The 18,060-nt window shown below is 42.0% G+C and overlaps 1 protein-coding gene and 1 pseudogene across 1 annotated transcript in view; one reads left to right on the plus strand and one right to left on the minus strand.

Annotated features, from left to right (window-relative positions):
- ca10a (carbonic anhydrase 10 (inactive)a) overlaps positions 1-18,060 on the plus strand; it is a 320,448-nt gene that overhangs the window by 130,840 nt on the left and 171,548 nt on the right. The window contains exon 3 of the mRNA XM_085465447.1: positions 858-1,000. Coding sequence (XP_085321573.1) covers positions 858-1,000 — 143 coding nt within the window. The remainder of the gene's footprint in view (positions 1-857; positions 1,001-18,060) is intronic.
- Positions 5,101-18,060, minus strand: part of LOC146702536 (uncharacterized) — a 123,564-nt pseudogene continuing 110,604 nt past the window's right edge.

Below are 18,060 nucleotides of genomic sequence, written 5' to 3' on the forward strand. Positions count from 1 at the left end.
TGTACAGCTGATCTCATCGCTGTCTAAAAATGGATAAAAAAAAAACATAAGTGTTGAAGACTATTAAGATTAACAGGTGTGTAGCATCGCTAACTAGCTAGCAACAAGCCTCCAACACAGTGCATATGCTAGCGGCTAATCTAACTAACGAATTAACAACAGAGTGATTTTAGAACTATAAGATGATAAGCTGTGTGTCTTTTTTTATAACAGTGACATGGTTGTTTTTACCTTAATTTAACGAGTAGTCAGTCGCGGTAAACCAGCAAAAAACTCGAGCTGCCAGGCTTCGTAAAAAGTGTAGAGGGGCATGTTTGCGGTCACGTCCAGCGGGTATGTGGGCGGGAGTTTTACACAGTCGCTCCACCTCAAGTCACTACTGCGCAAACTCTGGCTCCAAATTTGCAAGATGGCAGCCTCCACAAGCGGGATATTTTGGCTTCATTTTTGCACAATGGTAGGAGGCGGTGTTGCGTCGTCTTTTATACAGTCATTGGTACAGACAATTGCAAAGAGCCCAAGTTGTGTTAGTAGCATAATGCAGTTATTTCTGTGCTGAAACAACTGCAGTTTGCACTTTACCATCACACTCTCATCCTTTTGTAGAATAAAAATAAAAGCAAATGTCCATATCCATGCTGTAGACATCACTACTATTAAAGTGCAAATGTAACACATAAGTGGAATGAACAGGCAAGCAGACTAACAGCTCCAAATAAGTGAACTACTGGGATCCAGTTCTCAACAAGAATCAATTCTGAATTCCCATCCCTACCCGTTACTGTGTGACCTCTGTGCAAAGGTCTCGCTATCTCATCAGTGCAGATGATCACCTGCTCTTGTATTTTGTGTTGCAGTGCCATCATTCTGGGGGCTGGTAAATTCAGCCTGGAACCTATGCTCAGTAGGGAAGAGGCAGTCGCCAGTGAACATCGAGACCAGCCACATGATCTTCGACCCCTTCCTTACACCCATAAAGCTGAACACTGGCAGACGCAAGGTAAAGAAGCATATGTTAATGTTTTTCTATGTTGTCTGCTTGATGGATGCTGGTGCTTTGTCGATTCTTTCTTTTGTATGCTCGTTGCACCTCTATGATGTCGCACTACATTCATCTAATGCTATTGTGTTGGTTTCTGTTGTACAACTTGACAAGGTGTGTGTCCCTGATCAGTGCTACCAACTGTTGTTTATGTTGGCAGATAATGCAAGCTCCTTAAGATAAAGTGCAGCTCACTTCATCCATTCAGGAATACACAACCCTTATGTTCTGGCTCAAGAAAAGCTGTGACTTTATCTTAAGAGCTTCACAGTTGATATCCTGCAGCCTAACAGTGCTTTAGTCAGTGGTTTCTCTTGTGATCTTCCCTGTACAGTGGTGTACAAGGACAGGACTCTTTTTGATCATGTGCCATATGACAGCAGCTAATTAAGAAGAATTCACAGATGGTGTGTTTTCAAAAATGCACACTTGCATTCTGAAATGAATGCTATGATTAGTTGTTATGTTTATATTCTAGCAGAGTACAGTGTTAGCCTTGGGCAGTGATGGTAAATGGTAAATGGCCTGTATTTGTATAGCGCTTTTCTAGTCCCTAAGGACCCCAAAGCGCTTCACACTACATTCAGTCATTCACCCATTCACACACACATTCACACACTGGCGATGGCAAGCTACATTGTAGCCACAGCTGCCCTGGGGCGCACTGACAGAGGCGAGGCTGCCGGACACTGGCGCCACCGGGCCCTCTGACCACCACCAGTAGGCAAACACGGGGTTAGTATCTTGCCCAAGGATATTGCAAACGGGAAGCATTGCAAATTATCACCTATGGTATACTGCTACAGTAGATGTCTTCATCTAACAGATCTCGAAATAAAGTGTTTTCCTTGATTTTTAATCATTTTAATTATTTAGAATCCATTGTAGATCCATCTGCACACAGAGAAACAAGGTAGGATTGGTTGTGAACCCTGTGATTACAATAGGCAGTTGCATTGTACATGTCTTGCAAAACTTATATGAGAAAGGAAATTGGTTGTGGTTATATGTTGTGGTTAATCAGTAAGGGGCAGGCAACCCTGAGACTTTCCTAACCAAATGAACTTAAATACATAACATCCAGGTGTAATCTAGTTTTAATATAATATAAAAACTAATTGCTAACATAATGTGATGCTTATGAGTAGGGATGGGTATCGAAACCCGGTTCTTGTTGAGAACCGGTTCCCACTGTTTCAATTCCTTGGAATTGTTTGCCATTTTTGCAAACGATTCCCTTATCGATTCCAGTCGCCCCAAATGACGTCATCACGTTGCGGAGCGTCATTTACCTGGCAGGAAACATGGTGGCTCAAACGCTCAAAAGTTTGGTTATACTTTACGAGAACGGATGACAACAGGGCAACTTGCAATACTTGCAAAGTAGATACTTCATTTAAGGGAGGAAACGCTACGAATATGCAAAAGCATTTGCTCACAAAACACGCGATGACCTTAAATGAATGTCGTGCAAGGCTCGCAAAATTTCAAAATCTCTGGTAGCCCTTCAGGCAGGCATTCTTCAGTTTTTGGTAGCCCAAAATAAATTTAAGGAGCCCGAATAAAAAAGAAAGCAATTTTTTAATGTTTTGTTTCCATTACAATATTATACATTAAAGTATAATATTGTAATGGAAACAAAAATTAATCAAAAAAATTGTTAAAATAAAAATCACAACAACTGTATAAAAATTACAATCATCAACTCAAATACTTGGTTCAAATTGAACAGAAATTTCTATGAACTTGTAAGAACTGTGTAGGACATGAATCAGTCTGTGTCAGATCCTGAATCTGAAATTTCCACTGAAGTCACGGGTAAGAGGCAAGTGGAACCAAGATCTAGGCCATTTGCTTTTTGAAGTTTGCAAAGACTGTTAAATTTTTCCAATGGTAGTTCACTTTTTGCAATATAGCACGCTGTTCTAAACAGCTTTTTCAGGAGTTCTTGTTGTGCTTGGTTTATTTTTAGTATGTTTTTTGCAATTGGTGTTTGTTCCTGGAAAGATACTGCAGACTGGGCAATAATGCATTTCTTGCATTTCTCATGGGTTCTGATGCGGTCTTTCTTAAAACTACTAGTCCCAGTAACAAAGGTGCTTGTCGACTCAGAAATCAAATGAAACTCACAACACACCTGGCAGAACATCATGTTATTTAGCTCGTCATATTCCAGCCACAGAAATTCTTTTGTCCATGAAACCAAAAAAGCTGCGCTTTCTTTTTGCCTCATAGTCATAACTTTTCCGTTTTGTGGTAAGCTTTTCTTTGGCTGCCCCTTCTTCACCCTGACCTGTCTTATTTGGCTCAGCAGAACTAAAATACCAGCGTAAATCCTGCTGCTTTTACACACGTACTTACATAACGGTCAGCGATTCTTTGCGCACTCAACCTCTCACATGTTTAAGCTTGCTGCGAGAGATTTCACTTGTCGCGTTTGAACAGTAAGCTAATGAGTGATAAGATGAAGTCAGAGGAAATGGTGCGCAATTAATCGTCACTCACCAATCAGTGCTGCTGCTCTCTACACACCATTCGCGCGATCGCAAAATGAAAGGGAAAGCAAAAAACAAGCGCAAATTCAAAAGCGATTTCAATATGTCACATGTTGACAGTGGCTCATCGATGCCAATGACATAATTACTCAGCTACATTGGCGAAAGAATGCAAAAGCATAGACATATATTTTCCTTCCTATGATAGCCCGACGGGCAGGGCTGAGTTAGATTTTGGTAGCCCGACTGGAAAAATCGCTAGCCCCGGGACGTCGGGCTAGCGATTTTGCGAGCCCTGTCGTGTTTTTAATTCCGCTCCGGACTCGTGAAATCCAACCCAGCAGCAGCGGTAACATTTGCACATCCTCTCCCGTTAATGCGGCAGGTAAATAATCAACTAACAGTGCATGTTAGTGCGATCTGCCTTATTACAAAACCTGCCATTACTGTGCGCTGCATTTAGGTGACCATGATGAGAGAGACAGAGTCTGGCTCAGATGCTGGCAGTTCTCGCTGCAGTCTGCCGGTAGCGTCTCCTTTCAGGCCAGGATAGTCCAATGACACCGAGCAGTGGTGGTCAGAGGGCCCGGTGGCGCCAGTGTCCGGCGGCCTCGCCTCTGTCAGTGCGCCCCAGGGCAGCTGTGGCTACAATGTAGCTGCCATCACCAGTGTGTGAATGTGTGTGTGAATGGGTGAATGACTGAATGTAGTGTGAAGCGCTTTGGGGTCCTTAGGGACTAGAAAAGCGCTATACAAATGCAGGCCATTTACCATTTAAAAGGCTTACACCCATTTGCCACTAGTGATGTGTCGGTCGCGAACAAAATGGCTCTTAGAGCCGTATCTTTGACGTGAACGACGCGAGCCGGCTCCTTATCGCGAGCCGTGGGTTTTTTTTCTTTCTCTCACCCTCTCTCGCGCTTTTTTCCCCGCTTCACTCCGCATGCGAGCCTTGTGCTTTGCGCTGGGAAGAGGGGGGAGGGGCGGTAGTTACACTCGCAGTAGCACAGGAACAGAGCGGGAGGGAGAGAGAGAAAGAGCCAGAGACAACAGCATCACATTAGAAAGGTATAGTAATAGATAGTAAAAGATTCAGAAAGTTTATTCATGCAGGTCCATATGACAGAGAATGTGCATCTTCTTTTTGTTTTCATATTTTAATTTATATTTAATTGTGTTGTGGTTTGCAGTGTTTTGTGTTCTTTCACTTTAAATTTGTTTAAAAGGAAGAAGCTGAAAATTGAAATAGTTAAAAGTTGAACTGTGAATAGTTCGTTTTTGTATTATATGATTTATTTATACATTTTATGTGGAGTGAATAAATACCTGGTGCTGCAAGCCTCAGTCTGCCTGGCAATGACCCTCCTTGGACTGAGAAAAACCTCACCTGCATCTGTAACTGTCCCAAGCTTAGCTGGAAAATCTACTCAAAAAAGTTGCGTTTGCTCCCCAAAAATGCAGACGTGAAGGTAGCAAATGATTGTTCATCCTGTTAAATGCCAGCACACCCTAAGCAACGCATTAGGCAAACTGCTTGCTTTAACTGCCTGTAGTGTATTTTTTTTAGCTGTTTCCAGTCTTCTTCTGGGAGGTGTTGGGCTCTGCTAGGGCTTTGTCAGTGTTTCTGTTTAGAATTTTTCACAATTTTTAGACACAGCAAAGGAGCAGAGGGTGTCGGGTGTGGTGGAGTCAAAATATGTGGTTCGGTTGGCTTCACTGAGCAATTACTTCATTGTACTAGGGTGGTTTGCTGCTTAATGTGAAGCAGCTGACATGAGAATTAGCACTCCCAACTGCAACGAGTTGCTACCCAAAGTGGCAGAGGTTAACTATCTGTTAGAAATGAAATGATTCTCTTATGAAGTGAGACACACAGAGTAGTGAGTTCCAATGCGTGTATTTACTTGCAAGGAAGCAAATGTCTATACGAGTGCTTGCTGGGGCAATCCGGTGACTTTCATTTATACACTTCATCCAGTGTTATCCTGGGAACAGATATGTGTGTGATGCACTTATAGAGAAACAGTTAGCTACATGATAACAGATAGCAGAGGGGGCACAACAAGGTCTGAGAAATAGACATATTAGAGGAACAGAGCAATAGAGATTCATTCCTTTAGCTGTAAAGAGCTTTAATTTTAAAGAGTGTTGCTGAGCTTTAATCATTTTTCTATCATTCCCTCCTGTTTATGCTACACTCCTACATCATAGTTTACAATATGCAATGTATTGTTTTTCTGCTAATACATCAGGCTTATCTCGCTCCGGTCATTATTGCTTTACACTTCCGTACTGTCCGCAGTGTCATTATAAGCCCTATTTACATCCTGCATATCCCCCACCTTCTCTGCCAGTAACACATCTAAAACTATACTACTCTGTAGAGCAGGGCGATATGGCCAAAAATATTTATCACGATATATATTTGAAAATTTGCGATAACGATATAACCAACGATATAATTGATGCGAGACAAAATACAACTCCACAACATTACTAGCGCAAAAAGACAACCTTCCATTTATATTCACTTAAACAAGAAGCTGGTTTTTATGTACATTAAAGCTTTATAAAAATGTAACAGTACAAATGCAAATTCCTTGCTGAAAGTTTAACCAAAAGGCATTTCCACTAGAAATGGGCTGACATGTCCTGAGCATAACCATATATAATATCCACTGAAGTTAAAAAGAGGTGCTTTGCAACATTAAACTGCAGTGTGCAGTACGCATTTTTCGGACCATAAGGTGCACGGGATTATAAGGCACATTAAGCGAAACAAAGCAGTCAGATAAATCAAACTTTATTAAACTCATTCTTCTTGCTTCCTCCACTTCTGTAACATTGATTCATTAATGTTGAATTCTCTGGCAGCTGCTCTATTCCCATGTTGTTGCAGTATATTAATGACTAACCTCGTATTGTGGATGGATTATCTCAGTTGTTCTCCTGACTGAAGTTTGGTCCGTTTACAGTATCCTGCCATGCGATTGCATTTGTTTCTAACCATGAAGAACCTTCACGTTAACTTTTATAAGTGGAAAAGTGTTAGTGTTCGTCCTCCAGCTTCACTGTTTATGTTATGCTAACATAGCTGTGTCGCTAGCGATCACGTAGCACATCATTATATACCAGCTAGCCCAACTTCAGTAACCCTACAAACGTCACTGCTGTTTAGTTTCCTGTCTTCATTTATGTTGCAAGTGATAGCAGAGCTGTACGTTTGATTTTTTTCAGAAATCTCTCAGTCAGAACATGCAATATCATGCTTAGGTAACTAGCGAAACTAGCGAGCTAACTTCCGCTAGCTTCCTGCTAACTTCTAACTCCGTTAAATGTAATAACTTTTGTTTTCATGGATGCCTGGAAGTTAAACTTTATAGTTACACCTCGTAAAGCAGCAATGCTGATCGTTTTATTAAAGATGAAAGAATTTAGACAGTTTTTAACTCTAAGTGATGCTGCAGTGTTGTTTGACCTGAAGCATACGGAGTTTAGGACCCAGATTACTCCCAGATTTAAGAGCATCTTAGTCCGACAAATACGACAATAACAACGGCCGCTTGCATGTTCTGCAAAAAAATGTGCTTTGTTGTGTATCTGACGGACAAACACCAAACCAGTTCCACATCACGGAAGTTGCACCATTTTTACAAACCAATTCTGGATCATCTGTTTCACTCAACAATCGGCCATGTGCGTATGAAAACAAAGGCACTGCGCATGCGCGTTTTACTCCCATTCTATCGCGATATTTCATTTTCCTATCGTTGCCTAACATTATACCGGTATTACCGTGAACGGTATAATATGGCCCAGCCCTACTACTCTGTCTTCAGAAAAGTTGCACAGGTTTCTTTCCTTTCAGAGGGGAGTCTAGCTGTCAGTTTATGATCCACCACACATTAGCCCTTCTGGTGGTGTGGTTTACAAACCAGTCCTGTTGTAAGGGGAAGTGGCTCATGTCATGTCATAGGTGACATTGCACCAGCTTAGGTCATGCAGGTACTGGCCTTGTCCATTCCTTTAAAAACAGGTGAAATTTCCATGATAACCTTTAGCATTAAGAGGGGGTTGGGGTTTTACAGGTGGGCACAAATAATCAAGAGATTTACTGATCTCCTTGAGGGGCAGTGAAGTGCTTCTAAACAACTGCTGGACCATTACCTGATCTCAGTCGAAAAGGTGATGTAACCAAGGTTTGCCTAGCAGGTGCACACAACACACCTAGAAACATTAGCTTTGGAGGCAGTCCAAAACACAATTTATTTTTGTCAGTGTAACCTGTCTCTATTTCTAATACCTCTTCAGCATTTGTTATGTTTAGGGTCATTTCTCATGTGAGGTATGTGCTATGTACTGGAGTGTTAGTTTGGGGTGGGAAATGTTAGCCACCATTACATTTATTTTATAATACATGCCTTATGAAATGGGAGAGTTCTGTTTCTACTTCCTACTTGGAGAATGGCTCTAGTTCAGGTATACATCAGGTATACCAAAGAAATATCTTATAGAGGTAAGCACCTCTATAAGATTTTTTTTTTCGTAATTTGTAAAGGTTTCATTTATTATAGATACCTCCTCCTACTGAGACATGACTAGGCCAATGGCTACGTATGTAAATAAGCTTGGGTTTTATGTATTTCCTTTCAAAAAACATCAAAAATGGTCATCAAAACACCTTTCCTTTCCCAAAATGTGAAAAACTGCAAGGAAAACAAAGTCTAACATGGTTTCTCCATTTAAACCCTGTTCTGCAGTATTTAGCTGTCGCAAGCCTAACTTTTTGAGACTTTCTTGTCCAAAAAACCCCCTTCCTAAAACCATTTGATAATTAAGGAATTTATTTCTAAATGTAAGAGCTTTCAGACCACCAGGTATGGATGAACAGTATCAAATGCAACTGAAATCAACAAATAGAATCACATGATAAGCTTTTGCTTGGAAAGAGTAATGCTGGCAGATTTCTTTCATTTACCACAGCCGTATTTTGTTATAATGTAGAAAGACATAATGTTTAAAGTAAATTTCTGTATACTGGCATAAATTGGAGGTTCACTGGTCTGGGACAAATAAGATCAAAATGGCCTGTGTGTGCCCCGTGATTTAAAATAAGTTTAACATCCCTGGTGTCGACAGTTAACTTTCTCTTTTTTGCCCATTCAAGAACTTCTGTTAATGCAGTTAAATCAGAGAATTGCACAGAGAGATGACATGGCCATGTGTGGGCAGTAATTGTATCTGTTAACATAACCACTGCAAACCCACTAGCATTAGTGCCGTCTGTTTTGTTTTTTTCTCCTTAAGCCATCAACAAATGAGTGTAAACTCATTTGTCAACGGTGTGCCAGCACAAGTGAGTATTCTTTTTTTTAAATATATGTTTTTAGATTAATGAATCAATTACACAAAACCTAACGCTATGCCAGCTTCTAGCTTTACTCGACAGTGTGTGGAGTAAACCCGATGACACAAGCTCCTAAAAACCTAAATTAACAAAACAATTTTAAACTTTTACAACTTTGAGCAAAAGCAAAGTCGACTGAGCCCAAAAGCTGTTAGAAACCTGTGTGATTATTACAATAAATGTAGCAATTTTTTCTCAGTATGTTAGAATTTTGCAGAAATGGTTCTAATGTTCCCATGTTTCACAAAGCCTTGCTTTGCCCATTATGGATCGGGCACAAAGAGAAAAGATATTTCCCACATAGCAGACAGGTCTGGCTGGTGTCAAGCCGGCACTGCTGGCTGACTTCTGGCATGGTAAGTGGTATGTCATCCAAATACGGGCCAGATCTGGTGTAGATGGCACTGTTTATGTGATAGCATGCCATATCTGGCCTGATTATGGTTTGGTTTATGTGGCCCAGGCTTATAGAAAACAGGCCTGGCCCAGATCCGCCATCAAGCTGGCACTTCTGACTGACTGGTGTCATGGCAGGGTGTATGTCAACCAGATGTGGGCCAGGTCTGGCAATATGGCGCGATTTATGTTCCTAATTTGCTATTTTAGTTAGAAGACCCAAATGCCATGTTGCAATACTATACTGCTATGGTAGCCAACGTTTCAAATGCAGGTTTGACAAGTTTGTGAGTGTACACTTTATCCAAAACCTAGTGAGGGTTTACTCATGTTTATGTGGCTGCAGCTCAGTAGGTAGAGCAGGGCATCTACTGATCGGAAGGCTAGTGTTTCGATCCACTAACTGGCTCCTCACATCTGCATGTTAAGAGTGTGATAGAGCACAGTGTTCTATAGAGCACTTTGAGTAATCCAGGAGAGCAGAAAAGTGCTATATAAGAATCAGTCCATTCACTGTCTGAACAGAGTTTCGTCATGCTACTTTTGCACTATTATGTTCCAGCACATGTTGTTATTACATGGCTTGATTAAGGTACACATTAGGCTGACATTTGGGGCCAGAGCTGAAACTGTTCTGGGCCAGCACATGGCCAGCAGTGTGTCTGCAACTGGCCCATGGCTGCACACAACTTATACGTGACCCACATACCACAAAGAATGGCGGCCCTTTGTTGGCCCAGATCAGGTTTGCCAAAGGTAATCCACACATGGGCACATTGTGTGGGTCAGACCCGGGCCATACCAATTTGGGTTACAGAAAAATACTTTCGGTGACAAATAATTTATAATGGTGTGTGGGTCTGACAAACATGAAGCTCAGGGAAACACCCCTCATTTACTGAGGATTTATGGGATTTCAGCAAAGTGGGTTTCCCTCTGTCGTGATAAGCATAACATCAAAAGGTTGTCAGTTTTGGTTTATCTCCTTTAAGTGCACTGCTTTTGTTGCTGAGTTTGTACAGTTTAACAAAGATACATATGCCACCAGTGATGGCAAAAATTGTTTGCCAGGGCAGCGTGGGAACAGCTCCCAGTCTGTGGCATTGTCACACATAACTGCAATCGCCCGAGGTCGCCCCATTTTCCTGTGTGTGGTTTAGACACATGTGGGACATCCAGTCACTTGTAATATAGTTTACCAGTGTCTCTGAGTTTGCATGTCTGTGCGACCTGTGTCATCCCAATAACAAAGTGTCAACAGCAGTGTTGTGGATTTTTCTTTAACAAATTGCTTTTCATACTTTGTGTCAGGCCCCAGTGAATGTTTATAATACATGGTGCAGTGTATGTGAGCAGGGTCAAGTTCGTCTGCATTTTGTGGTGCCCTACATAGTGCTAGCTTATGCAAGGATTCCACAACACTGGCTAGTCCTGAGGTGCCTAACTCTACCAATAATTTGGTGTTGTTTCTGATGTGTACCACATGCACTGAGCCTTGTCTGTTCTTTGTGCATGCATTCCTCTCTGCGTAGGTACAGGACCAATTTTGCCATTAAGTCCCACCCTAGGAGGTTTATGGGACACAACTCCGAACACACCACCTGGTTGTTTTAGACAGAGGTATATGACCACCATCTTCCTTTGTGATTACAGTATAAGTAGTGCCACTGTCACAAAGAAAAGTTATTGGCTTACCTACAACCAGCAAAGTTAGGTTAGGTAGGTTCCTTCTTCTGACTTCTTCCATCTAGTCTTCCTTCCCACTTATCTTGATGATCATCATCTCTCCTGCCTTTTTTCCTTTCAGTGCAGTCCCATGCCCAATTTCCACCCCTATCCTTGCTTTGTCCTGGCCTCTGCCTCTCCTCTGATTTCCCTGTTTAACATCAAAAAATTGATGGGGGAGATGAAGTTGTTGGCGTGGCAAAGGTTATTTGCATTGCTACATAGTACACATGGAAAGGCGGTGGCTGTGTCATCTGCGGGCAGCTTAGTGCTAGCATTAGAGATTGTTGTGGGAGAAATAGATGCAATACGGAAAAAGCTTTTTGGTCTGGCTTTGGCTTACTACAGTTACTACCTATCTTACAAGTTTTTTGTTTTACGTTAGTTTGTTTTGTTTTGTTTTTAAATTGTGTATTTTATTTATTATGCTACTTTCATATGAACAACCCAGTGGATTGCAGTTTTTTAATGGCTTCTGACCATTGCTCCCGTGGGTCACGGATCTGTACAGCACAGGGTTTTGTAGTGGTCCCTGACCATTTCTTACTCTCCAGTATCCTAATGAACAAACTATGAATTTGGTCACTCCCCCGGTACTTTCCTGCTGTTGGCCTGACCACACTTTGTGATTGACAGCTCAGGGTATTACAGGAGTCCCAGACCTCCCCCGCCCCATGCACGGTATTGGTCAGCGTTGGCAGAAATTAACAGGAGAGTTGTTTAAATCTGCCTCAAAGGACCAAGGTGTTAGAAAAATTCCCTTATGAAGTGAGACACACAGAGTAGTGAGTTCCAAGTTTATTTACTTGCAAGAAAGCAATAATATACACAGTGAACATCAATGCGACTACTCACCGGGGCAATCCCGTGAGTTTCAGTTATACACATCTTCCAACATTATCATGGGAACAGATTTGTGTGTGATGCTCTTACAGAGAATCAGAATCATGTACTAGTACATCACATAGCTAACTGTGCTTTGGATAACAGATAGCAGAGGAGCCACAACAAGGCCTGAGAATAGGACAGATAAGAGGGAGAGAGAGACAAAGAGTCAGAGACACGAGCCCAGAGTACAGCTGCTACTCTTTGCCTCTGCTTCCTGGGTATTCTAGGTCAAGTGTGTCAGGCAGACCCAGGACATGCTGGAGACATCTCTCAGCTGGATAGCTGTGCTTTTATTTAAATTATTTAATAGTGGCATCAAAATGACCCTGAATGGTTTCATTAAGTACAAATAATATCTTTGTTAGGTTTAAAAGAAAGCAGTTTTTGGGTTTGACGTAACATCAAAATATATATTGACAAGGTCTTGATATATGCTCAATCATCCAGGTAAGAAAATCCCCCAAAACTGATTCTGTTAATCTGGGTGTGGCGTTTTCAGTGGTAGAAACGTTTCGTCACTCATCCAAGCAACTTCTTCAGTCTCAGTTGTCTAGGGCCTTGATATGATGTTCTTCTGCTTCCCTGGGGTCTGTATCTGTGGGAATGGTGTTCGCTTTGGGTTGTAGCACCCTGATAACACCCAGTTTGTGCTCCAGTGGATCTAAGGCCATGTCCACACTAATACGTTTTCGTTTGAAAACGCATCTTTTTCTCTCTATTTTGGCGTTCCATCCACACTGAGACACAGTTTTCAGTCAAGGAAAAGGCAGCTTTTAAAAAACGCTCTTGGATACATTTGAAAACGCCGTTTTTGCGTCGCAGTGTGGACAGTGGACACGGAGCCTTTTCGAAAACGATGACACATTTTAGTCATGTGATGCAGTCCTGTGACCAATTAAACTAAGATAGCAGAGGCATTGTACAGCAGTTGTTTTGTTTGCTCTCAATCTATTAAAGATTAATATCAGTTTGTACATGCTCCAGATTGCTTTACTTAAAATTCTTTAATTCTCACTCGCTTTGGCAACTTTGTACTTTTGTGTTGCTCCACCTCATTGTTAGTCCATTTAAAAAAATTTTGCTGCGACATTTCAATGGGTAAAACTGGGAATCCATGGCAGACCTATGTTTCTGCCTGTAGTACTGACCATTGTATGTGAAATATGTGGAATGAAGTGTTTTTCTGCAATGGCTTTGCAGAAAATCCCCAACACTCTGTTCACAGCCCATTGTTGGTCAGTGGTGCTAGGTTCAGTCATTATGAAAATGTAATGTTTATGAGGTTGGGAAAACCTGCATTCAGCTGAGACTGAAGAAGTCACGTGGATGAGTGACAAAACATTTCTCTCACTGAAAATGCCATGTCCACATGAACAGAATCAACTTTTTGGGATATACTGACAATAAACTCAGTCAGACAATCAGTACTTTACAGATTAATGCAACCAAAGTTAAGTTTCACTTAAGAAAAGACTGACTTTCATAAGTTGCTTAATTATAAAACGTAACTACAAGCCATCATAAGCTACCTGCTAAGTGGTGGTTCGAAACCACACAACTCACACACAAGCCTTGATTGTCCAACTTTCTCATTTATTTCTGAGAAAAATTTCTACAGTCCAAAAGCGCTTTTGGACTGTCTGCTTTTTTACTCGTTCTATTTTTCCTTTATCTCCCCTTCTCTGTTTCTGCAGTGGCCTAAATGTAATCTGTTGTGTCTCCATCTCTCTGAGCACCTGAGCTGTCAACCGGTGAACACAAAGCTAGCTTCACCTTGTCAGTGCTGATTCATCCCTGCTCTGTCTCTGGTTGTTTGGCAGGCAGTCAACCTTGGCCAAACATGCTACAGAGACTGGTAAAGAGCTTCCGCCTGGGCTTGCTGCGGCTCAGCTTGCCACCTCAACATGGCGACAGCTTAAGCCTACTTTCTATCCAAGTGGTAGCCAAAGAAAAAGATTAACCTACCCTAACCCCTTCTCCCCATCTTACAATACACAATAAATGTATGAACTGGAGCCTATTTCAGCTGCCATAGGGCGAGAGGTGGGGTACATCCTGGACAGGTCGTCAGTCTATCACAGGGCTGAAAGATGAACTTGCCTTTTAATAAATTTTAATGTTGCCATGTATTATGACTAATACACAAAGAGAAATTTTAATTAATGACAGCATGAGGCTATGTGCGATGGACTGAAGGAATCACAGTTATTAAAAAGGCACTATTAATTGAATATTTACTCTGCCATAGATGAGCTGCAATTATGTGAAGAGATTTAATGAATTTAATCACTTTGTTGCCCCAGAGGTGGAGAAAAAGCGATTATGGAGTGCTGTCTCTGTCTCAGTGTTTCCTGCACATTTATGAATAGTTCTTATGCAACAGGATTAAATGTATTTTGTTCCTCTTTATCCATGGCTATTTTCAGGTTAAATGTCTGATGGAATATATTAACATGATGGAATCTGTGACTCTCCTCACATTTTGTAATGCTGGCCTTTCTCCTGCTTTTGTTCTGACACTTGATGTCAGGTTTATTCATGTGCAGAAAAGAACTTTGAATTGTGTCATCAGTGTCAGATTTGATAAGAAGACTGATATTTTGTACACTTTATAAGTTTTGTGAAGTGCAAGTCTCAATTATGGAATTAAAGCTTTTAATGCTTTAATGTGTTGGTAAATGTGCTGCATGTTTTTTGTGCCAATCTATGACCCTTCTGAACGTATTGGGATCATTTTTGCCCCATAACTTATAAATAAAAGATGTTAACATAAAAATATTACCAAAGCCCAAGATGTTGGAAACAACTTTTTCCACACGTCTGAACAACACTGAGATTTGTTTCGAAACTAAAAGTTGAAAAGATCATAGAAAAGTGTGTTTTAAAAGAAAACAATCAGTGGGTAAACTTGAACCTGCAATTAGTTGAAATTTGATTAAGTTCAAAATTTCTTAGTAGCCTGAGAAAACAAAAGCCTTTCAGTTTTTAAGTAAAATTTAGAAATAAGTAAAAGCTATAACTGGAACAAAAAGAAAAGCCCAGAAAACAACATCCATGGAAGCTGGTGCTTCATGGGAGGTCGTAATAACAGCTTTCAGAAACAACATATGGAGCTTCTTTCGGGAACAGTTTCTGAAATTGTAATGTAAATTTTAGTTTTAATGTTAGTGCTGCTGCAATACCATCTAGTGGACTCATTGACTGATGGTACTTCCAATGCCCAAATGTATTTAATCACTGTTATTCAAACACTGAATAGCTTGCACATTTAAGTAATGATTCTTTGACTCCCCTTTTTATTTAGTCTGGTAGAAGACAGATGGCAGTTTTCATGCAATTGGCTTCTCAGTGCACTGAAACAGATATATAAAAAAAGAGATTCGCTGAGATTGATTATACTCAGCTTTGCTATTGAGCAGCTTCTATTACGTTCCATCACTTGAAAAAACTAGCCTTAAACTTAAAGTGTTCTATTATTTTTTATGTAATTAGAGATTATGGAACAATACCAATATTTCAAAAAATTATTAATTTAACAAATATTATTCTAAGCAAAATGTAATTACACTTGAAAAGAAAAATATTGATATTCAATATTGAAAGATAGATTAGTAACACTGTATAATATTGACCGTGACTAAGGGTATAATTAACCTTAATTAAATATATTTTTATTTTATTTGTATTTTATTTGAAACTCCAATGTAATTTAAGTTACCTTCAAAAACCCAAAGGTAGGCATGCTAGGATAGACACAAGAAAAGAAATAAAAATACTGTAAGTGAAACTGAGTCTTCAAGTAATTTTAAATAACGTGTAAGTTATTTTAGTTAATGCATTTTTAAGTGTTACATAACAGGTATTTTACAGGAAAGAGGTGCAAATTATGCAAGGTGCAAGTTTAAGTACTGTGTAAGCAATTGTATGTACTGCATATAATCATGTATTTTACAGACAAGAATAAATAATTATATTAAAAGTAAATGCACATGTGATTTTAGGTACTGTGTAATTAATGTTGCTGGTATATTCTACAGGAAATGATGGTGATGGAGAAAAGTCCTTATAAAATTTACATTTGTAAAATAACACTGAATAATAGACAGCTGAATAATAGAGCACCTATGCACATCAATATAATGAATACTAAATAAATACAGTGGGGCAAAAAAGTATTTAGTCAGCCACCGATTGTGCAAGTTCCCCCACTTAAAATGACGTCTGCAATTAATACAATACAAAATACTTCATAGAGTGCACTATACAGGTCATCGGATGTTCAAGATGGGCTTTACATCTTCCAACAACTGCTCACACTGTCAAGGCAATACACCAGACAATTACATCCACGCTCTTTGGTTCTGTCCACCAGTGCAAAAGTTTTGGCGCGAGATATGTGAAGACTTATCAAAGTGTCTGAAATGTAACATTCCAACTTCCCCCTTAGTGTGTCTACTGGGCAGCTTAGATAATGTCACTTCAGAAAAGAATATAGCCCATATGATCTTCACTGCCCTATGCATAGCCAAGAAAACAGTCCTCATGAACTGGAAAAATAAAAATAATCTTAATTCTAACCAATATAGAAATTATCTATTAGATTACATTAGTCTTGACACAGCCTCTGCCACCACATTAGATCAATTGCTCTGGGCCCCTTTTATCAGCTCCATCACCTAGTGGGGGTGGGGGGTCATAGTTTGGTCCCGCCTTCACTGTTGTGATTGGTGAGGGGGTAGGGACAGGCTTAGGGCGTCGGGGGGTTCCCCGGAGGCATCTTCCTTGGGGGGCTCAACCCGGGGTAGCGGTCACGTCCGGTTGGGGGCTCTGTTGGCTCTCAGGTGACTGTTTCCTCGCGGCTGCATGCAGCGGGGCTAGGGGAGGGTCTGTGCTGATGGACGTGGGTTACTGACCTGGCAACCTGGCTGCCCCTGGGTGGGTCCGGGATGGGCGTGAGGTTCTGGGGGCGCTCCGTCTCTGGGCTGGGGCCCGGGCCGGGCCTCGGGGGCTTGGGTCCTGGTTGGTGCGTTGCCGGGGTTGTGGGCGGGTGGGTGCATGGGGGCCCGGCCCTGGAGCAGGGTGCCGCCGGTGCGTCGAGCCGCCTGGGGGGCTCTTCAACTGGTGGGGGGGATGGTCACATCTTGCAGGAGCTTTCTTCTCTTCAGGAACTCTCTGCAGGAGGGGGAGATACAGGAGAGGTGGAGGAAGATCTCAGCCTGGGCGTTTACCGTCTTATGTAGTCTGGAAGATGTGTGGATGGTGGGGTGGGTGCAGTTTTCTCTGTGGTGGGGTTGGGTGGACTGTCCAGGGCTCTGTGGAGCCGGGGGGCGCTTCTGCACTGGGCCCCGGTCTGATGGGCCTGGGCCCCCCTTCCCTGGCGGGTCGCGGAGGGTGGGAGTGCCTACTGGGGTCAGCGGGGGAGCTGGCCCCAGGGAGGGGTTACCTGCCCCTCCCTTCCTTCCCTCCCCATCTCCAGCTGCCTCCCTCTTCCCGCTCCTCCACAACCACCCACACATGCAGGGCCTTGGAGTGGGGGTATGTCACCAGGGTGCAGAGGAGGCTACCCCCCCCCCCCCCCCCCCCCGTCCCCTTCTGGCTGCCTCTGCCTCAATTTTATCCCACAACTTAGACATTCACATTATTCACACTCTCATTACACATACATATAGGATCTTGGGGGTGGGCACAATCACGGAGTCTAAATTACCATCAGGGTGTATACCTCACCCCTGACGTCGTTGCCCACCTCTCAATTTTAAATACACTTAGTCATTGAGGGCTAGCAGGAGGGACTATGCGCTTACCTGCTGCTCCTTGGCAGGTAGCTCCATGCCCTCCTGGGTTTTAATTGCACCTTAGAACACATATGCATCAACACTACAATGAGCGGGTGGAGGGAGGTTTGGAGTCTTCTCCCACCCCCATTCTCTGCGGCCTGCTGGAGCGGGAGGGCTAGTAGGAGGAGTTGGCCGTCCGACTGCGGTCTGGGGTGTGGGGCCTCCCTGCTGCTGCGGAGTCGGGGTGGTCTGCCTCTCCCCACCGCAGGGAAAAGGGTAACACCACCTGGGTCTGGGTGCAATTCCCCCCTCCAGGGGCAAGGGTACCTA

This window comes from Copadichromis virginalis, linkage group LG8 (genome assembly GCF_057382275.1).
Source record: "Copadichromis virginalis isolate Kocher_CV1m ecotype Utaka linkage group LG8, C_Virginalis_male_GT1.1, whole genome shotgun sequence".
Taxonomy (NCBI): domain Eukaryota; kingdom Metazoa; phylum Chordata; class Actinopteri; order Cichliformes; family Cichlidae; genus Copadichromis; species Copadichromis virginalis.